This window comes from Ambystoma mexicanum, chromosome 12, assembly GCF_040938575.1.
Source record: "Ambystoma mexicanum isolate Mex_15411 chromosome 12, UKY_AmexF1_1, whole genome shotgun sequence".
In the NCBI taxonomy this organism is placed as follows: Eukaryota; Metazoa; Chordata; class Amphibia; order Caudata; family Ambystomatidae; genus Ambystoma; species Ambystoma mexicanum.
The window spans coordinates 1066338777-1066362289 of NC_090936.1; the positions used below are offsets into that span (position 1 = coordinate 1066338777).

General features: G+C 45.3%; 1 protein-coding gene across 1 annotated transcript in view; it reads right to left on the reverse strand.

Moving 5' to 3' along the window:
- The window catches only part of LOC138514720 (collagen alpha-1(VII) chain-like), a 1453166-nt gene that overhangs the window by 1088896 nt on the left and 340757 nt on the right, over window positions 1-23513 (reverse strand). Inside the window, exons 9-12 of the mRNA XM_069630120.1 lie at window positions 22542-22658; window positions 21249-21404; window positions 11768-11884; window positions 10678-10824 (exon numbers count right to left, since the gene is read on the reverse strand). Of these exons, the coding sequence (XP_069486221.1) occupies window positions 10678-10824; window positions 11768-11884; window positions 21249-21404; window positions 22542-22658 (537 nt within the window). The remainder of the gene's footprint in view (window positions 1-10677; window positions 10825-11767; window positions 11885-21248; window positions 21405-22541; window positions 22659-23513) is intronic.

A 23513-nucleotide genomic window follows, 5' to 3' on the forward strand; every position in this document is an offset into this window, starting at 1 on the left:
AATCAGCCTGCCGTCCCGCAGCAGGGCACTGCACAAAATCACACAGTGCAGCAGTAGGCACCAGGCCTGCAGCAAGGTGCACAGCAAGTGGTTCAACTCCCGCACATGGGGAACGTACCGCAGGGACAATCCAAGCAGGCACCGCCGCAAATGTCACAGGGCACTAGCTCCGGAGGGGGAGTCATCCCTGGGGCTGGGGGAAATCAACAAGTATACAGTGGGCCGAATTTATATATGAAATAGGACAGCTCACAGGGAACTCTGATGTATTCTATCCTATCAGTGACACCAGACCCTAATAGGGAACCTAGGGTGAATGTCGTCATAGGGGGTAAAGAATATTCCTTCTTAGTTGACATGGGTGCAACTTGCTCGTGCATACGAGAAGGCAAGTTTTCCTTGTCCGGCGAGACCATAGATACTCAGAGTTTCACAGGAGCTCACAGTAGAGTTCCCTTTACAGACGCACTCCCAGTCTCTGTGGGAGAGCGCGGAATGAATGTACTCTTATTATACTCACGTCAGACCCCAGTAAACATCCTGGGTTGGGACTTAATGACTAAGTTGAATATGACAATCTTGTTTACCGAGAACGGTATAGTGTACTCCACTCCAGGAATGCATTATTCAAATGTGTTTGCGAAATGATCAGAGCATACTCTGGACGTATAGCCATGAGAGCTATACCATTAGAGCCAGAAGTCTTCGCATATGGGGTGCGGGTACTCATGGCGGGATTGCCAGGCCTCGCAGATAGAACTATGAGAACACCTGATGAGTTTTTATTCAGAGCCAGAAAACCTATGCACGAAGAGGAGGGACAAGTATTTCCCTTAATGATACAATCAGCCGCAGTGCGAAGGAAAGTGGTATTAGTAGAAGGATATGACGACGAAGGCAGACAATAGTGTGCTATTATCGCCATTGAAGAAGGGTATCGAGTGACTGACGTCACCGATGACGATCTGTTCGAAGAACACCCTGATCTGGAAGAGCCGAGGGTGGAAGTAAGTCTCACATTTTGGGTCAAAATGATCAAACGGGAGGTGCCACAGAGAATGATGTTGGCGCTGATACGTCCAGAATACTTTGATGACGACATGGTCCAAGTGCTTGCTGCGGTATGGACTACAGGGCCCTGTGACGTAGACCTCCTGAAAGGGGCAGGTGAAGTAAAAATTAAACTGAAACCAGGAGCAATTTTACCACGAGCACGACAATATCCCATGTCCAGAGAGGCAGATGAGGGGATCGCAAAAACAATTTCCGCCATGATGGAGCAGGGCATCCTAGTGACGTCAGAATCACCTTGCAACACGTTTATTTACCCTGTCAAGAAATCAAAGGGAGGGTCTTGGCGTTTAATCCAAGATTTACAAGAATTAAATGATATAGTTGAAGCCGAATTCCCTCTAGTCCCTAATCCATCCAAAATTCTGTGCAACATACCAAATGAGGCAAAATATTTCATGGTGATTGACCTGAAAAATGCATTTTTCTCAATCCCGTTGCACCATGACTCTCAAGATCTGACGTAATTTACTTTCAGACAAATGCAACTGAAAAGCACGAGGTTGCCACAGGGGTACTTTGAGTCTCCATCCATTTTCAACAGAGTCTTGCAGATGGACCTAAACAATATTTCAGTAGACAGTGTTGTTTTGCAGTATGTGGATGACATTCTGATCTGCAGCACCACTGAGGAACAATGCAGGCGCGACTCTGTCCAGCTACTGACAATCCTGGCTGAGAAAGGATACAAAGTTGATAAGGAAAAGTTACAATACTGTCAGCGAGAGGTGCTGTACATAGGCCAGCTAATCTCACACGAAGGGAAAAAAGGTAACCCCAGAAAGGGCTGAAGCTATCATGAACACGGCTAAACCACTCACGATAAAACAAATGCAAAGCTTCTTAGGCCTGTGCAATTATGTCAGAGCATGGGTTTTCGACTACAGCTTGTATACCAAGCCCCTGCTTCAGGCTTAGAAGAAAGCCCAGGCAACAAAAGGAGAAATTGAATGGACAGAGGCAATGGAGAAGGGGTTTGCAGAACTTAAGGGGGCAATTTGTAAGGGCCCAGTTCTCGGGACTCCTAATTATGCAGAGGAATTCTACCTATTCTCACACTCTGATGGTAATTTTATGACGGCAGTGCTTGCGCAGCGAACCTCGCTGGGGTACAAGCCCCTAGCATATTACAGCAGGAGTCTGGACCCGGTCATGAGGGGCCACTTCCCATGCGAACAAACTCTAGCTGCTGCCGCATTCGCCATTGAGAAGGCATCATCTATTGTGATGGGGTGCTCCATGACATTGTACGTCGAGCACTCGTTATTCGCCATACTAGAGAAGCCAAAGGGCATGCTGACATCACAGAGAGCATCTGCCTATGAGGTGATTATCTCCAACCCATTGATCAAAATAGTTCAATGTAAAGCTGTGAACCCTGCTACATTCATAGCTGAGCCAGACGCAGAAGGAGAACCTATACATGACTGTGCGAATTATGAGTAATTCTATGATGAAATCCCCAGGGTAAAGGAAAATGCCTTGGCAGGTGGCGAAATTGTGTTCATTGACGGTTCTTCAAGAATCAATCAAGAAGACGGACAAAGATATACAGGCGTGGCCATAGTAAAACACATAGCGAATGGAGAGTTCCAAGTACTCGTCAGTGCGCGAATACCCTCTCACTATTCTGCGCAAGCTGCCGAACTGTTGGTGCTGATACTCACCATTGAGAATCATGGTGATCAGGAAGTAACTATGTACAGTGACTCCGTCTATGTGACATCCACAGTTATTGCAGGTCTTGCGTGCTGGAAGAGGAGGGGCTACCTCCGAGCGGATGGCACACCAGTGCAACACGCAGCCTTACTGGACAGGTTGATAAAAGCACTACAGCTCCCAGTGGGCATAGCAGTCGTGAAATGCACCGCCCACACCAAGGGGGCAGATTTCGTGTCACATGGAAACCATGAAGCGGACACGGAAGCCAAGCGCATGGCATGCAAAACTGAAACAATCATGGACGTGGAGGTGGCATGTACCCATGAGAGGATGATGGTAGCGCAAGCCACACCAGAGGCCTATAGTAACATGGGGCAGACTCAGCTAATGGAACTCCAAGGGGAGGCACCTCAGGAAGAGAAATATTTGTGGAAGCGTCGAGGGTGTTCCTTAAACCCCTCTGACGGTTTGTGGAGGCAGGACAGCACTGGTAAACCGGTAATGCCTGTCGCCCTACTGAAGATAGCATTGGAGCAGTTACACTACCCTATACATATGACAAAAGAAAACCTTGCTGCAACACTTGCAGAAGACTGGTTCACACCGAATTTAGCAGAGCATGTTGCATTTTTCATGGTGAACTGCATTATCTGCCAACAGTTCACCGCTGGGCACACATTAAAAGTAGTGAGAGGAGTTATCCCCCGGCCGAATGGGCCATGCCAGCACTTGCATATCGACTATGTCGACATGATTCAAGTGTGCAACGGGTACAGGTATTCAATTGTGGTGGTGTGTCCATTCTCTAGATGGATAGAAGCAGGTCCCTGTACACACCCAGATGCTACCTGTGCTGCCAAATTCCTAGTGAGGGAAGTGTTCCCTAGATGGGGGTGTGCAAAGTAATGAGATCAGATAACGGGGCTCACTTTGTTAATGTAGTGTTCAAACAGATCAGCTTGTTGCTTGGTATAAAGCACAAGTTCTCGTCGGCGTATCATCCGGAGGGGAATGGGATATGTGAGTGGCTCAACGGCATGTTAAAGGAGAGGATAGCCAAGTTGAAGCTCACATTAAGAAAGGGATGGCTGCACTGTCTACCACTGCCATTGTATGCACTTCGGAACCAACCCGGCTCCGACCATCATCTTACACCACACAAGATAGTTACAGGCAGAAGGATGAGGGGTCCCCCGAGATAGAGCTATATGTAATGCCCAGCCAACTAGAGAGGTTCTGGGAACAGAGATGTAGGAGTACCTTAACTGTATGACATCCAGCGGCTCTGTCATTTCAGGCCAACTGCAGCGATGGCGAAAAGGGGACAGCACAGCACGAAACACATCAGGAAGTGCTGAAGCAGACTCCGCGCAAGGTATACATGCGCCCCTCGTCTTCCCTGGCGACAGAGTACTTATAAGGAACTTTACCCAGAAGAGGTGGGATGAGCCAAGATTTAATGGCCCCTTCATCGTAGAGGACTGCACCCCGTCTGCCGTCAAGCTCCAGGGCAGAAGGGCATGGATCTTCATAAATGACATTAAACCGTATATAGGGGAGAGCGCTCCTGCTCTATCCAACTGCGAAGAAACCACAGACAACGGGTAAGAACCTCAGCACGTGTAGACAAGATCCAAGGCGAGGAAGAAGGACGCATGAGCAGCATGATAAAGGCAAAAGGAACACTGATTTAAAGTGTGGCTTATAAACAAGGCATTTTCTCAAACCAGTGAAAGGGGATGAGGACATAACGAACACTCTGTGCATCTCAGTTGCAGGGTAAAGAGAAGCACATCCAAAGCCACAACAACGTTGATAAAACGAACTTTTGAAAGCACGTCATGCCCAAGTAGTACAAAGAATCAAGACTCTGATAGTCTGTAAACAAAATATTCTCTCAGAGTGCAACAACGGTATCCTGATGCGACCAGTATTGAGACTTTGTTCACATAATTTATGGTACATTCCAGCAGAAGTCTCAAGTGGGATGTACTCACCTATTTCCAACTCGTGGTGTTATCCTATCCGTCATTCATAGGGAGAGAAGCCGGTGTCACCGACTTTATTGAAGATCCAGCCAACAAAAAACTGATCAGGCGACTGCTGACTGTCATCACGGAAGCCTTCGCTGAACTACCCGAGCACAACGAGGGGGACACAAATGCTTCCACCTCCAATAAACATTGATGAACTCACGTTTAATTTGTTCTTCCAAATAATTGAGAAATGCCCAGGGCTCGTCGGGAGAACAACTGATGCACACACTTATATCAGAGATCCAAGAAACCTAGCTCAACTGAGCCAGCTGTGGACTAAATTAAATAATTTGGTGGTAATCCACGCAACGGGAAGGTGCAAAGACTGTGTGAATCAAAGGAAAAGCTTATGATCAGGACAAAGCCAAACAGGGCAAATGTCCCTATCACCCGAGGACACCCGGCTGGCACAGAACATCCTGTTTAGATTAGTCACAGACTATCCAGAAATGGTAGGAAGGCCTGTAGCTGTTGACGTCATCACCTTCCAACGCCCCACACATGGGCACACTTCTCCACGGTATAATGCTCCAAGTGGAGCTGTCCAACTTCCAGCGAGAATTCCTAAGGAGAGACTTTCTGCTGGGGACAGATCAAGGAGACAAAGACACAATTCTTCATTATTCCGCTGAGCACAGATGAAGAAGCGCAGAAACGAGTATTACGACATCTTGTTCCTAGTTTATTTTTATTTTTGCTTCTATTTTTCTTATTATCCTTTTCGTCATCTTTCCGCCGTGGAGCAGATCGAGGAGAGAGACACTGTTCTTCAACTTGTCGCCGAGAGACCGAGCGAAAGGAGCAGACCCAAGAACTTCACCAGCTTATTTTCCTTTTTCTTCTTTTTTCTCATTTTTCCTATTTTTTCATCCGTTCACTTTTATTTTTATTTTTGTTTTTATTTTTACGACGTTTTATTTTTGTGTGATTTACAGCAATTCCATCTGTTCAGCCCTTCACATTGAACAGATTCCAGCATGTCCTCAGGGCCAAGGCAAATTAGAGGAGCGCACTGGGATTTTGTCTATCATAGAGATGCAGAATGAGTGTGATGTGTTAAAGTTGTTAGCCTAACCCTTTTCCATAGTCTAGCACAGGAACTGTACCTAGTACCCAGAGACTACCGTCGTCACTCACATGAGGGGGGACATTTGGAGAAGCACTCGTCACTTGAATAGTAATGAACTCTCGAACTACGAGACCAGAGCAAGAGAAGGAATAAATAACTGACTATGAACTCATTCGAAATGGGGGCCCAGAACAGTAACTTGGTTTTACCCCCAACAGAAGGGCGCCCCCACTACCCTGGAAGAAAATGCTGCAAATTGTCTTTCCGAACAATTATGTGTATATGTATAGTTATTATTATTGTTTTTCTGTCAATAACAATCAGAACTGCATTCTTTATTGGTGCAGGAAGTGTCCCAATCTCAGTGCACCCACCAGATAATGAACGTCTGGGGCCTACGAAAGCACCCAGACCCTATATAGTCATTCCAGTCCCAAGAAAACCTGATGATAAAAGTAACAGACTAAAATTAAATGTAATTAGCAGTAATTTAGACACATTTGAGGTCACAAATGAAGAGAAAAGCTGGAGACAGGGTCAGCACGGAATGAATGAAAACGCTGCACTGACCACTGCACGCACCCACACACAGGATGCACACAGACACGGGCAAGTGGCAATGGCTACAGAGCCTCCAACGAAGGCAGCAGAGAGGGGGAGACTGCCTGCCGGACAATCAGTTCCAGAAAACCGTTGAAGTACCCAAGAGGAGCCAAGTGAAATACCAGAGAGAGAGGGCATAGCAAAATCCCTCAAAAAACAGAAGTAGCCACAAAGGAATTCACAGAGAAAACACAAATGCTGATAGACTATCTGTTCCCCTTCATAGTCAGAGCAAAGAAACTGCACGAGGAGCTGAAAGACAGGACTATAGAGACTATAACAGCAAGCACACCTGCTCCAACGCAAGGAACAAGCCTCAGGCCTACAACACGACCACGCGTTGGGAGTTTGGGGAGCCAATGGCGGTTAGAGGAAGTCTATGACAACATACAAAAAGGGAAGGAAAGGAAACACAAAACCTTCTCCTACCACAGTGATGCAGTCAAGGCAGCCTGCTCCACTGAGACACCCAGAGAGGAAAAGCAGCACAGACGCATTTAGAGAAATAGTCATAGCAAACTACAGAAGAACGCTGAGAATCAAGAGAAGCCCGCACGAAGATAACAATGAACTTAATGATTTCCTGGACAGCACAGCCCAGCTCGGAAACAACATATGGTACCAGCACATGAAGGAAGTAGAACGAAGGCGGTCGGAAGGAGAATGCTTCGTCTGTGCTCTCCTACCATACAGCATGGGAAAATCCAAGATCTTCGTGGCTGTAGAAATTGATGTCCCTACAGCACACTGTATGTCACACGTAGCAATATGCAACAACAGAGGACAATTTATGGGAAGAGACGCTTCACTGATATGGGCCACCGAAAAGGACTACCCAGACGAAGATGGCTACGTCCAGAACATTAGAACAAGAAACAGGGCGCACACCAGGAATCACGTGGTCTGATACGAGAATCCTGACGTCAAAGGATCAGGGACACGATGGGTGACAAACCCGAGACTGAACATTCACAGAAAAACTGTAAAAAAGAGACACAAATCTGGAAGAACAGAAGCCAAATGCAGATCTGGGGAACAGTGGTTTCCCCAAATGGATGGGAAGAAGGAGTAGTGATCTGCCGAGCTTGGATGGTCCTTGGAGCCTGCAAAGAAGCAATAGAAAACTCTCAAAAACTGTGCAAACCCCTATGGCCAAAGCTAGTAAAGTTACTAACATGGGTCAAAGATAGAGGGGGACCCCTGCAGATAGTGCCACTGGAGAGCCCGAAACTATGCTTCAGAAACAATGGCACAAGGAAGATGGGAGAGAATCAAAACTGCGGACAAATCTTTGAAGCTCCAGGAACGACATAAGGAACCGCAATTATTATGGACTATTACTTGGCGTGTGGATCCAAGGCATACATAAGGCTGCCGAAAAACTGGGTAGGCATATGCACACTAGCGAACGTCCACATTCCCGCGCTAGTGATCCCTAAGAATGACCTGAAGTTGGACAGTTTCCCGAAAGCAGATGTTCATCTAAGAAGAAGGAGATCTGTGGAACTGGTATCCAGGATGTAGAGGGAAAATTACTTTTCTCCCAAGTCAGAAGAGGCATTCCATGCAATCCCGTACGAACGCAGGCTGTTCAGCCTCACCTCAACAGTATTCACAACACTACTCCTGCCCCACATCCAAGTTGGAGTGAATGCTAAATGGTTGCAGATAACCAGATGGGAGTTATTGCAGACCATCAATACCACTATAAAAGGATTCAACGCAATCAAAGAAGAGCTGAGAGCAATCAGACTGATGACCCTCCGAAACAGAAATGTGCTTGACATGATCACTGCAATGGATGGAGGTGTTTGTGCAAAAATCGGAGAATCATGTTGCACATTTGTACCATCACACGATGAAGAAAACGGAACCCTAACAGAGGCCATAAGCATGTTGACAAACCTGAAAAACCAGATGATCGATGAAAGTGATGAAGCGGATGATGACAGCTGGTTTGGAGACCTATTCTCGTGGGTCCCACAATGGATAGCAGATATATTCAAGTTTCTGGGAGCTCTACTAGCAATGGTATTGCTAGGATTCTGTGTTATCAATATAATCATTACACAGTGCCAGAAAACTGCAAAGAAAGCCATAGGGATGAAAATAATGATTGATGTCGAGCCAGGGTGGAAGCCCAGAGACCTGACTGATGAAGAAATAAGAGACTTTGTGAAGACCAGCAAATATGCGAAGAAGGTATGAAGGAAAATGGATCTACTGCAGCCCAAACGGACAATGCCAGCTAATGACATGGAACAAAGATGAACATGTGAAAACAGCAGGGAGTTTGAAAGGAGTGGTAAAAATATGGACTCCAAATGCTCACACATTCACACTATCATGTACAAGCCCTGAAGACGATGAACATGACACCGAAGAATCAAAAGAAATAAATGCAGAAGAGTTTGCAGAAGTGGTCGATGAACCGACCAGAGGGGGGAGTGTAGAGGAGGTCCCAGACATGGCCTGCACCCCTTCCCCTCATTTTGAGGTACCAGGAGTGTACTCGCCAAGGTATGTGACGTATGAGGAGCAAATGAACCAACAAAGAGCTGCACTGGGACTCTGTCCAGTATACATCAGAAGATCATTACCTGTTGAAGCACCCATAACCAGACAACCCTGGGCAGCACGGTACCCAATCAGACAGCCGTACCAGCCACTGATACGAAAGGAAGAGTACCTACAGACGGTCCATGAAGAGACCCAAACAGCCCTAATGGAAGGCCAGAGGAAATGACTCAAGGGCCTGAACAGACTCATGAATGAACAAAAGCAGCTATCGAAGATAGCACGCCTGTGCGAGTAACTACGAAAATAAATATAATGGACACAGAGAAGAGACGATGTTAAAACGTGAGGAAACGTTGCTACCAGACAAGATGGAAGCAACCGACCTGTTAAACGTGTGTAAATAGGCTTGAAACGCAAGATGCTAAGAAATCGATACTGCTTGCAATTCAAGTGCCAACCATATATCTACCTCAATAAGGCACATTTTACAAGTGCGACTCCATTTTGTAAAAGCAGAAATATACCCAGGCGGCCAAGGCCTAACCGGTCGGGTTTCATTTCCAAGCCCAAGCCAGGGGACAGAAAGGAATCGAAACTCAACAAAGAGCGGCTCATGCCTAGGAAATCGAGGTCAACCAGAGAAAGGGAGGAGAGCGTCAGCTAACAAGACACAAACTTCAGAGCATACCAGCCTGCCTCATGAAGGTCAAGATAAGGGGGGCCCATGCAGGTGGCGAGGCTGAAACAGAATTAAATGCACTGAAAGATGGAAACTGAAGCAGATTCATGGTGAACTAACATGTGTCCAGCCGGACACGAAGAAGTACCACCGCCTGATGTCATCCAGGACCCGAGGATGCCATAACTTTTCCCGATAAGAGACTACAGTTTCGAGGCCATCCTTAGCCAACTAATTGACACATCGCCCTAACACACTGATTGATGGAAGGGAGGCAGGGTGAAACTTGGGACACCAGGCACATGGGTGTCCATTCTGCATGGCGCTTATTAAAATGGGGATTTATGTCTAGGGGCGTAACTTGCCAAATCACAATGGACCATGTAATCTAGGGTCCTATAGATACTGTAAGCAATAGGACGTCGTAGTTGTAGTGACGTCCCTCACACGTGATGTAGTGGGATGGGCGTAGACGCCCACCCGATAAGAGTTATCCAATCCGCATGCCCTATTATCATATACAGATATAGCATCCATACTTAAGTTACCTTTCCTAACCAATTATATTGCATGATGATTTTTTATAGAATTAGACGTCAGTGATGACGAGTTTTGCCTATAACAATGACTGTTTGACTGAAGTTCGAGGAAGTCGGAGCGAGACAGGTGATCGCAATGCTGCTGATTTCCATTTGTTTCTCTGTTTGATGTACTTGTCATTAAACGGACTTCCATTTGCCAACTTACTGAGTCCTCATTATTGAGTCGTGTTGGAGTAAGTGAATCCCACACCCCCATCCCTCACATGGTGCAGCTATCTTGTCTTACAAGTTCTAGAGGGTGAGCGCTGACCTATGGACCCGTCAGTGAATTCCTCTCCTCCTGAACAATAGTACTCACTGAATCGCTGATTTCTGCCCTGTGTCAGGTGCAGCAAGGAGAACATTATTCTGCCTGCTATTATAGACCCTTCTGATAATCTATTTCCTGCCATCTAACTTCACCCTCTCTGCTTTTCAGTGGTACATGGTACTCACAGGTGGTGGCCGCTGCCGAGACGACAGGTCCCTCTGTGTCCACAAAAATCGGGTTGACGGTGACAGTGTATTCAGAGTCTGGGTGCAGCCCTTGAATCATGTATTGGGTGTAAGTATCCCCCAAGTTAATGTTCTGGATGTTTCCCTCTGTACAGAAGCAAAGAGAAAAAACACAACAACCTTAGAACATCAGATTCAACAATCACTCTTCCTCTTTCTAACAAGCAGAGCATTTCAGAAGCACACTCACCCCCACCCCCACGCGCTCAAGCATCTCATTCGTTTTTGACACGCCCCTCTCTCCCTTCACTCTTACACCCTCAACCTCTCTTCTGCCTCTTTCACTCTACCCCTGAATCTTCCCCTTTTCTCTCTCCTTACACAGTAACGAGTTCAATTGTCTTTATTATGTATTACATTAACATATAATGTGGGTGAATTCTTGTCAAAACGTTGCCTCGTGGCCTAATTCTACATCCTCTTCATTCGGACAAGCATATTTAACTTAACTTAAATCTAAAGAAAAGGTGTTAAAATGTCTTAGGAAGTACAGATTTTTTTGCAAAAAAAGCCACACCAATTTCAATAAAGTAGACTATATTTTAAAAGGAATCAATTTGATTTTTTTTTTTAAAAAATGGTGTTTCAGAGCAGCAAAATCACTATACATGTTCAGATGAACTCTATCCGCTGGGCTGAGTGGAGATGTGAAGGGAGGGAGAAGATTCCCATTTTGGCATAGAAGACTTTTTTTCTGAATATAAATCCAATAGGCTTTCACAAGGAAAAACTATTGCTTCCTCCTCCCACCAGTGAATGGCTAACAATGCAACTTCTTACACAAGGACCGATTTCTAAACTGAAGAAAGAATAAAAATAAAAACAAAAACAAATTACTTGGGAGACTGTGATTCCAATATTTTAAATTTGATAAGGCATTTTGTAATTTACAGCTTATAAGGAAAGGGAAGGGAGGCGCCACATTTGAATGTACATTGAACTCCCTGCATGTTCTCCACACCACACTTTACATAGATTTGCACTGCAGCTGCCAGCAGATGAGGAACAAGCAGCTGTGTTGCAGCCTTACCGGCAGAGGCCCAGGTGAGTCGATATCCCGAAGCCCCCCGGACGCTGCTCCAGATTGCCCGTATGGTGCCTGTGGTGATGTTCTGGAGAGTGAGGTCCTTCACCGGCAGCAGCTTCACTGCAGGGTTCAAGCGCAGGAAGAAAAAACACATCAGTGAGTGAGGCGCCGGGCAAAAGTTTACTTCAGCCTCGTGACCAACCGGGATCCAGAATCTACTGCATCTCAGACAGTGTCAAAAAAGTGCACAACAACCCTTTCTTTTGAGCATACAACCCTAGCAGGGATTTAAGATAACCACTGAACTACCATTTGATGCAAATTAATCCCATGAATATTCAAGTTGGATATCTGAAATACCTACCCAGCTTGCAGCCCTCAAGGACAAGTAATGTGCATCCTCGAAATGTGTGCACAAAGTCAAAAATCACTACCTTTATACACATGATGACCTCTTATTACAACACACCACACCCACCCTGTGTCAATAAAAACCTTTGTAAAATATTAAGAGCACAACCCAAAAACATATTCTTAAATCACCTGGGAGAAGCCAGTTCCAATGTCTGAGCATAAGAATAAAATCGTGTGACAGATGGAAAAAAGTTACTTAACTGTAACAAATGTTTGGCAGCTTCATATCAGTGTACAGAGAGTATCCTCCCCTCACCCTCAAACTGACTGTATAGAAAATAGACCCCACCCTCTCAAACCAAATATAGATAGCTTATCAGGATGATTAACAGTCTCGAGTGTGCAAAAATCAGATTTGTAGGGCTTAAAGGGGGCAGGAAACACATTTTTAGAGTGACATATATTGTTTGGGGTCATAATGTCTTTTGTGATAGAACATATGTCAAGTAGTGCATGCTTATCATAAGTTACTAAAAATCTACATTCAAATCGGAGCAGGTACCAAGTCCTGGTCAAGAATAGGTTGATCCACCATGTTGTGATAAGCCAGGCATGGTCAGGCAATTTCTAAGATGGTGGATTTCTGCTAGTCATGATGAGGTCAGTGGATAACTTTTTTCATAGAAGTCCATGGAAAAACCACTGGTGTTGAAGGAGTCAGATGAGACCTGTTCAAACTGGTTCTGAGTGGCAGGTAGGCCAACTAATCACCGGCAGGAAAAGGGGTTGTACATTGATCATTGCATTACCGCACTTTTTAAGATTGTATATAAGGGGCTGGAAGCAGAGGGAAGTTGTTAGTTGCAGATTTTTCTTCAGTATGCTGTATGTTGTGTCCTGCTCTGCAGCAACGAATAAACTGATGTCTCTTGAAAACCAGCCTGAGGGTCCTGATGTGCGTCAGTCTCCTTTTCCTGATCCCGGGGGTGCCAAGACCCAGAGAAGGTGTTGGGACCTTCTGTTCACTTGACATATCTTCATAGACAGCTCATTATCCTGCCATATAGTGGTTGGATCTGGAATCATTTAAAGTATTTTTTAAAGTACAAATAGCGTGCCTGGACACAGGGTGTGTATGTAATATGAGCCTCCAATGATGTTGCCTCGAAAGCCAGAAATCAGCCGCAAATGCCTCACTACGAGCAATAACTTTTTGGGATAAACATAAGCTTGTGACTAGTTTTGTCAATTAACCCTTGGTTGTTCCAGCACTGAGCCTCTAGCGGACCACTTCAACACTCAGATCAGGGATATTATTGATCATGTGACCTCTCTAAAGACCAAACTGATCGAGGCCAAACAGCTTGGCAAAAAATGACTTTCTCCTGAACTTATGTTGCTGAAAAAGACACTCAGGCGCCTTGAGCACAGATGGAGAAGAGATCCTCATGGGCTCATTAATAAGAACCTCAGACTAGCAAGAGCGACCTGCAACTTGCTATTATTGAGTCCCAAAAAGGTTGTATGCTCACTCGATAGAGGATGTAGGTGACTCTCAGAAATAACTTTTTAAAATCTTTAATAATTTGTAAAATGGAGGATCTCCTCCATCAACAACATTTAGTTCCCCTTCCTGGACTGATAGAATCCAGACATTTTTCAAAGATAAAATTATGAAAATAAGAGATCACATGAAATCATACATTCAGACGACTGATACTACTCAAAGTCCTACTAACCCACAAGAAGACAGAGCTCATACGTTTGAAGAAATAGCCATCAATGACCTACTTATGTTCAATTTTCATTCGGTCACTGAATCAGATATTAAGCAGATTCTTACATCACGTACTCACACAACATGCCCAGATGATCCTTGCCCTGTCTCCATCTTTAAGGATTGCTCTGAGTCCCTTGGGCAATTATTTGTTGTATTCTTACTTCTTCATTTAGAGAGGGATTGGTCCCAGCTAAACTAAAGCAGGCGTTGGTAACACTGATTCTAAAGCAACCTTCACTGGATCCACTGAACTGTGATAATTACTGCCCGATTACCAATTGTCCTTTGTTGCTTAAAATACTGGATCGTTCTGCCGCCTCTCCACTCCAAGCCCACTTGACTATTACCAACTACTGGGTGGCCAATCAGGATTTCGACCTGGTAAGGGGAACCAAGACTGCTTTATTAGATGTTAAGGACACCCAAGGTCATGTGGGCCTGCTGATGCTCCTTGACCTCTCGGCACCATTTTACCCTATCAACCATTCTTTACTGTGCCGGCTATTCCAGGAGGTTGCATCAAATTCCGCTCTCATTATTTTTTAATAACTGAATATCTAGTGTTAAAATTGGTCCTTACAACTCTTTTCAAAATTTTTATGCAACTGCTGCATGATCTTTTGATTAAATTGGGGGGTGTTTCAGAATTACGCAGATGACACAAAGTTGGTGTTCTGTTTAGAGCAAGACCTGGCTACTAACTGCACCCACATTCAGTCAATTTGTATATGTATTTCATCATGGATGTGAAAAACTGGCTTGGGTTGAACCAAGGCAAGAAAGAAATGTTATTGGTGACCTTTTTGTCAGTACTTTCAAAGGCATTAGTATCTTACCCAGATTTCAAATTAGGTGAATACATTATCCAAGTCCAAACCCAAGTCAAATCACTGGGCATGACTTTTGATTCTTCCTTATCCATGGTCCCACAAATCAACCTTATACTGAAAAACTCAAATTTCGACTTAATGTTACTACACATACTAGGTCTTTTCTCTATGAGCAGCATTACTCTATCATGGATAGGGCTTTGGTGGGATCCAGATTGGATTACCGCGATTCATTATGTGCTGGGTCTTCGGCATCGTCCATTAGTAAGCTGCAGATTTTACAGAACGCCATGGCCAGGATAGGTATCAGCACCCCCAGATCTGCCCATATCTCCCCTCTAGATTACACTGGTTGTCTGTTAGGAGCAGGATCTGCTTTAAACTACTTCCTCTGGCCAATAAAGCTCTATACGACTCATCACCTTTGGACATCAAGCAGTGGTTTATGTGGCAAGTCTCTTCTAGACCTCAATGATCTGCCTATAGCTGCTTAATGTTTACACATGCCTCTAAGCGTATCAGAGCATTCGGAAGATCCAGTGCAGTGCTAACAGCTAAATTGCGAAACAGTCTCCCACTTTACCTTCAGAAAATGGAAAGTCTCACTTTATTTCGTAAACAACTGAAGACTTTTTTTTTCTGATCTTAGAGACTGGCTGTCTATTAGATTTGATTCCTGTTTGGGTCAAGCACTTTGAAACCTATTGGTCTCTTATGGCATTAATAGAAATAGAAATATGGGTCACCCTTCAGCGCCATCAACCAATTCTTGCGGGACCTTATGAGTCATCCATTCAACAAGTGACAGCATTTTCAAAGGGGCCTATATCTGAAATGGTCCTTAAGGCACAGGTTTAAATCCTGCTATAAAGCAGATCATTGACCACAGACTTTACATAGATGCCAGATAATGGCCAACCTGTGACCCTCCGGATGTTTTGGCCTACATCTCCCATGATCCCTCACCCTTCACTATGCTAGCTAGGGCTGATTAGGAGGAACCTTTGGAGCTGCATTTCTAGGGGATGCCAATTGGCAGCTATCCTTCTATCACCCTTAGTAACTAGCTTGATGTCTGACTCTATTAAAAGACCTTGTATAGGCAAAAAAAGGCAGAAACTGGAAGATAGAGGAAGACATTCTCTTTCAATAGCAGGATGCTAGGTCATGATTGCATTTATATGTAGCATTCTGAAGGGGATTCTAATTACTGGTAGACACTAGTAGTTTTCTGATGTCGGAGACCCTGTTGTGCTTCTTTAGCACCCACATTTCATAGCCACATTTTGTACATGCTGAAGGCACCATATAACGTGGCATTAAAATGTCTATAAAAGGACATCAAGTTAGGCCAAGTTCGTGGTTGCAGCTGTCCCAACTGGCAAAGACCTTTAAGATTGGCACTACAGGCTCCCTCCCCACCAACCAACTGACTGATCTCCTCTGGTATGAATTTCACAAGAGGCACTGCACTGAAACTCCCCTGCCTTACTTTTGTTATACCTTAATTACCAAAACTTACCAGAACTGCTCTACTCATTAATCCTCATGTTTGTTGACACAACGGATCACAGCTTAGTGCTAGTTCTGTCTAGCCTTGGCATCTTCCCCCTTGCCCTGTCCTGGTTACTCTCCTATTAGTCACGTTTTACTCTGTATGTTTGTGCTCCATGATCTCCCCTTTCTGGAGGGACCACCAAGGATCTGCCCATGGGCCCTCTGCTCTTTGATCTCTAGACCATGGAATCGCATGATTAGGTTTCGCCTATCACTACTATATGGAAAGAAACACCATCAACGGTTCACACATATGCCAGGGTCACCCAGTAGCCATCCATGGGAGTTCACTTCCTGTTCAAATCCACTGAACAATGCATTGTGGGAATATAAATGAGCCCAAAATCATTCTTTGCTCCAGAAAATCCTTTTTGTCGTACAGAACAGTTCTGTTAAATACTAGTTGTTTCAACCCAATGCAGACAGCCCTCAAGGCTGCAGACAAACAGAGACATGTTTCACCCTTTATTAAGGTTAGTCAGTGCAGTAGAGTCTGATATGCTGGTTTCCGTGCCACACTGAGGATCCCTAAAGAGGGTAAATCTCACATATGGTGGTTTGCATTCTTGAGAGCTGCTTGTCTTGGGTTGATCAAGTTATGTATGAAATAGTGCTGTCCTAGAAGATAAATCAAGTTTTCTGGAGGAAAGGGTATGCTTTTCAGCTAATTTGCAAACCCACAATGCTTCGCTCAGTGGCTCTGAATTCGTGTTCAACTTCTAGGGATGGCCAGTAGGAGGTGCTGTGACATGCCTGGCTTGTTATTTAGTATTTTTTTATTTTTTCTATTTACAATTTTTGGTTTGAATACAGAAAAGAAACACATCCACATTTCACATAAGCAATGCAATTAGACAGAAGGGGAAAAAGGGAAAAAGAAAGAAACGAGAAAAAAAGCATGTCTGGCTTGTTAGCTGAAATGGCCAATTCTACTTTCTGTATACGGAAGACACGCCAATCTTCTTTTCCGTCCTCTCTTCTCCTTCAAATCCTTAAAGCCAGCTGCTTTCCAGGTAATCTGTACTAGGCGGCCATACCATATTTGATGTCCTACTTCAGCAAAATGGAAACCATTTACCTTCTCGAGTTCACTGCCCCAAAATGCACGCTACCTCTCATACAACTCCCCCCCCACACATCAAAAATACCTGCCAACTAGAGCCAACATTTAGAAGTTCACTTTGACAGTGACTGTTCTTCCTGCAGTCTCGATTAATTTCCACCGTCAAATTCAGACACGAAGGGGACGACTCTTAATGCAAAACAGGGCACGTCATATCCGGGACCCTAGTCCATACATCTATACTCGGATTTATCAGATCAGCCCCTATGCAGTGTATGTCGTTTCACACTACAATCCTCGCAGCCCCCTCAACTCTCCAACCGATCCCCACTGCATCCCTTTCTCTTTAATGAAGAGTCCCTCGGCACTACTCAGGACCATCTCTCTACTTTGCTACAATTCTCCCAACACCATTTTCCCACTGTCAGCCCCTCACTCGCCCGCATAGTCTCCCCCTTTTGTCTCTCTGAATCTCTCTCAACCTCTACAGCCGCTCCTCTAGTCCTGCCTGGGAAAGTATCCCACTGTGTGAGTGAAGGCAGGAGGATTTCTCAGGGGCAATGCGTGGCAACAGGACAACGCATGGCAACACTGGTTCGAATCCCGCGCTCGCACTTGGAAACTGGTCCCCAGTATTAAGTGTGTTATAAAAGAACAATGATAATTATAATAATGAATCCATTGGCTATTTTACTCTCTTCCTGCACCCTTAATCCCTACCTATGGCACCCATTTATATGGATGACTCCTCTTTCTCTGTACCAGGATCCTGGATAGACACGTCTCCCCTTTGACCCTTTGCATCCCCCTTCCGTCTCTCCTCTGTGGTCATTTTTAACCCTACTCTTCTTTCCTGCACACACCACTTACAAGCCTGCCCCAGGCACCCCTCTTTTCTCTACACTTTTTCCCCTGCCTGCACCGCTTCCTCGTCCACACTTCCTGGCTGAGCTGAGCTCCTCTGACCATGCCATCATCTCCTCTTCATCCCTTTCCTCTCTATATTTACTCCTTTCCTGGCACTGTTCCCTCCGCAGTACACTCTCTCCTGATTGCAGCCCTCTCTCTTCTGCACTTTCAAGCTGCACCTACTTAAGGTACTTTCCTCTAACTTTAACCCATTTGCCCCACTTTACTTACTTCAATTGGGCAGATTTATTCGATGATTAAGGAGAGCTTGGCCTTCCTTTTTTTTTTAGAAAAGGTAGCGTCAATCCTGAACACAGGTGTGGAGTGGCTGGCTGATCAGTGTTCTTCCCACATGTAACTTCACAGGGGAGGTATAGCAGAAATGGGCCATTACTGAGCTTTCTCCCTGTGCTTTCTGCCCTCACATGCAGCACACTCAGAATGTGCAGGCACTCGCTTCTAGGGCTTCAGTCACTACATGGCGTGGCAGCCTCGCTCACACCGGCGCTCCATCACATGTTCACACACCGATTTCCCCCCTAGGTTCCTGGACGAGAAACAAGTAAGAAGGGCTCATTCTGTGCACTTTGCACACTGTCAGGCTGACATCTGCACTACCACAAATATCCTGCACGGCAATTAGTAATACATTGTGTAAACTGCTATCCAGGTGCATGCACGCATATCATGCTTGCCATGTAGCGCTTCGCACAGTCCACAGTCGTGGGGGACCACTGGTGGTGTATTGAAGCGAGTCAGCAGGGTCAGAAAGCCATTTTTGTTGAGTCACTCTTTTGAGGGTCCTGGGTGTGGCAGTCTAGTGTCCGGTGCACCTTGCATTCTTAGGTGGGGCTTTATGCCGCAGCGTAATGTGAGGTCTACGGCAGAAGTCCCTGTGTTTCATTGGACCAGGGACAGTCCCTCTGCAACTGTAGATGATAATTATGAAGTACTTCTGTGAAGCAACTGGTGGTTGCCTTGTCAATAAGAAGGACCACTGCAGCTGTTCGGTTTGTTGGAGTTGCAGCCTTTGTGGATGACGATGCTGACGTTGACCAGACAGAGCATGTAGTTCGGGTAAGCAATGGTCGCCTGAGAGCTCTACCACAGATCCGCCGAGGCTTCTTGGTAGCCGGGGATCCTTGAGAGCTTGTGAATCAGCAGGGCCTATCCAGGTCACGCGAGAGGGGATTGGCAGTGTTTAGCGCCTTCTGGTGGGTAGTGGTCCTGTGTCCACGGATAACAGGCAGAGCAGAACTGTCACAACAGTCCTCTGATGTGCAGGAACCAGCAGAGCTTCCTCACAATGTCTCTTTGGTGTGGCATTGGTGTTCCAGAAAAGGACGGTGTCTCAGCTCAGTGTAAGGAGGATGCCTCAGCCCTTTATTGTGCTGAGTTACGTAACGCTTGAACGGCCACCTATGTTTAATCACAGAGTATTTTTAAGCAAAGCTGAGGTATTCCTATGTCCATGTGAAGCAAATCCATGTTTTTTCAAGTAAGCCTTGCTCCTGTTACCCGTCTTATAGCATTGGGTCCCTTGCACAATCGCATTAGTTCCTGGACAAGGGTTGACATTTGCTATTTATAGGCAGGAATTAAGGGATATTCGGTCTTCAAGCAGATCTGCTTTTTCTCTCTGGATCAGATCCATCAAACAGGCCTTGTAAAGGATTGGCTTAAGGTCTTTCTGGGAGAACCATTCAGCTTTAACAGTAAGTCACACCTTCCTAAGTAAGATGTTAGCAGCACATATGGCTACCACAATTACAATTGTCCAAATTCTGTACTTGGTAAACAAAGGCTCAATTGGGGTAGCGCCTTACCTGGCTAGTGTGCAGTGGCCTACGGAGCGTGCCCTGCTGAGGTAGAGCATTTTGTTCTGTTTTTCCCCAGTATAAGTCAGCCAGCATAAGCAGCATTCCTCCTTACTTCTAATGCAAGTGAAGGACCATAATGTTGTCTTGGATTTATCCAGATTTCTCCTGGCAGCCAAACACTAGATTGTGCACCTTTTTGGGCAGTGGAGCTGGGCAGGGAAATAGGGAGCTAACGGGGTGTTTAATTGAGAGTGTTTCATGAGATTGCTCTCAGGTGTTATTGTTTATGTTTACCTTGCTAGTTTTAGGTTTTATGAAACTGAATGTATTTTATGGCTGAAATAAACAGAGATAGATTGATTGGTGTTTTCTTCTGTGCTTCAGGACGTATTCCCATTTTCAGAAAGTTGAGAAAGACCCTGCATGTACACGCAACATTGTGGCTGTGGGGGTAACTCAGCTCCCAATCACAGCGTTGCATTATTTCACGCATTCTCTGGCCACATCTTCCACATGTGACCACATTGTGGTGTTGCAGTCACATTGAATTCAATTGAATCGGATTGAATTGATATTTTATTTCTATCGCGCTCTTGCACAAGTGTTTCAGAGCGTGACAAGGCAAGGGAAGGGGAACAGGAGAGAACAAAACAACGATCTTACTAGGCCCAGTGACATTGAGAACGCGCAAGTGCATGGGACAGGGGGAGGGGGAAAAGTGCATGGAAGGGGGGGGGGAGAAAACAAGAGTGCGGAGCAAGGAGAGACAGAAAAATAATAATAATTAATAAATAATAAAGGCAACAAACAATGGTAGTGCAGCCGGAAAGTGGCAAGTGCTGGGTTTAACGCAGCAGACTGGGTAGGTCTGATAAGTGCAGGAAGAAAAAAAACTGGGGGCACTGTATGGATACAGAAACAGACCCCAGTGCAAGGGGTGGCCCGGAGGCAGTGCGTTATCTGCCTGCACAGGGCGTATTATGCACTGTAAAAGAATTGACATATGCATAATGCTAGCATGGCAAACTGTGGCTCTGAACCAAATGCCGCTACAGTGGGGCATTAGGCAAATGCATTTATGACATATAAAAAGCCCTTTTCAGCAGCAGGAAAAGAGAATTGCATCCTTTGGAAACAAGGCATAAAGCAAAAGGTAAAGCTGAAAACTCACATGTGCGGCCCATGGCGGACACGGGCTGGCTCGGCCCCTGGGGGTACACAGCATAGATGCTGACAGTATATTCCTTGTCCTCCTCCAAGTTGTCGACAGTATGGGAGGAAATGTCACCACTCAGGTTCTGCTCGTAGGTCAGTCCCGGCCGGTTAGCTAGAAGAGAGGTGTTTAAAGGATTACTGATGACAGAGTACCCAAGGGAACAGATGCACCCAGGAGTGGAATCAGTTCCATAGCCTGGATTCTTCAATCTGCCTGCAACAGAGCTCTCTCGCATATACAGTGCTCCTGTGCTATTTGCTTTGGAGTCAGTTGTGGAAAGATTTGCCATTACTGAAATGGGAAAGACTATATGCAAATCAGGCTTGGTCCCACCTCAAAAGGAGCAGTCCAGCCTGAACTGTGAAGTCACATACCTTCCGCACAGACCACAAGAATTCCCAGACATGTTTCAGCCTTGTTGGGACTCATCAGTGAGGATTGGCTTGGGTCTCTTGGACGAGCAGGCACAAGACTCATGTCTGGGCATCCCCGTCTCACTCGGTGTGACTACAGGAAAACAAAAGAGGGGATGGCTGAAATGTTTAGAATACATTTTAACCTCTGGCATTGCTCTGGGAAACCCTCCAGACCATTGTCTTCGCCTGCCAAGCCATTACAAAAGGGGAAAGACCATATGCAAATCAGGCTTGCTCCCACCCCAAAGGGGCAGTCCAGCCCAAACTGCTTAGTCACATCCCTTCTGGACCAAGCCTGATTTGCATATGGTCTTTCCCCTTCTGTAATGGCTTGACGGGTGAAGAACAGTGGTCTGGAGTGTTGCCCAGAGCAATGCCAGAGGTTAGTATTAATTCGAAACCTTCCAGCCATCAACTCTTTGGTTTTGTTGTATATTTCCTCCCCACCTTTTATCAAGGTGGCAGTTTATTCTAGTTGCAACATTCTATGCTGTGAAATGTTCACACCAGAGTTCTAAAAATTGCTTGCCCACTTGACTGCAGTATGTCATCCTAAAAAAGGACTCCACGTCGCTATGCATCAAATCTCTTTTCTTACCAAATTGGGAACACTTAGAAGTAGACTCGTGAACTGTACTGCTTGCTATCAAAATGAGCGGACATTTGCTCTGACCTGATGACTACAGACACAGACACGTTCTCGTCTCAAGTTTCAACAGAAATTGACTTTCTAGATGTCTCCTCATAAACTCAATAGGAAACCTGGCTCGTGTCCATATCTCGCTGCAGCGTTCACTGCACACATTCTCTCGCTCCCGCACCCGCCACTTACATCGGGGGATGTAGATTTTGTAGCCCTCCAGTTTATTAAGTGGTGGCGTCCACGCCACCTTCAGACTAAACAGTCCTTCTTCAATGACTCGGAAATTTGTCACCGGTGGTACTTGTGCTGCGGGAAATAGAAAGGCGGAGCAACGGAGGAGATAGATGCAGGAGGTAAATAATTAGAACTCAGTGATCAGCATCAGAAGCTACATGGAGCACAGCAACAAGATAAATGGTAAACTGTAGCAAAAAGACACAGCGTCATCAATTAGGACGTAAAGTATGCATACAGGCTATCTACTCCAGTAGCAAACAAAATCCATCTTGCTGACCGTTCCTTACAGCAAAGAGGATTACATTTTACAAGCATTTTACTGCAAGCACACAGCTGCTTTTGCAAATCAGTGCAATCTCAGTGAATGGCTGCCAGTATGAGATAAAGACAGACACAAGTTTGTTTACGGGGTTGCCGGAACTACTTGCACCTCTGAGCTGCCGGTAATTTTGGCACCCCACAATAAAAAAATGCCAGCAATACCGGCAATTCCCCATGGAATGGGGAATATCCACTGTTACCAGCACTTGTAGTTTGCCGGTATTACCGGCAGACCAAGTGCCAGTAACGGTAATACCGTCTGTTGGTATCCTCCTAGGATTTACCAGCGGGATACCACCAAACATATAATGAGGATAAAGGGGAGGTGTGATCCAGTGGCTTAAGTGTCCAGATTAAGTGTGATCTGGAGGTTGAATACTCTAGAGCAGAGTTGGTTTAGTGGTTAATTTGTCATGGTTAAATAGCCTAGATTAGATTTGGTCTAGCTACTAAATTGCATGCATTTGATGTGCTTACATTACAAAGATAATGTGGTATAGTGGGTCAATTTCGTATGTTGCATGTGGTCTGGTGCCTAAATTGTCCATTTTATCTGTGCCTAATTTTTCAAAGTTAGATGTGGCTTAGTACCTAAAATGTCCT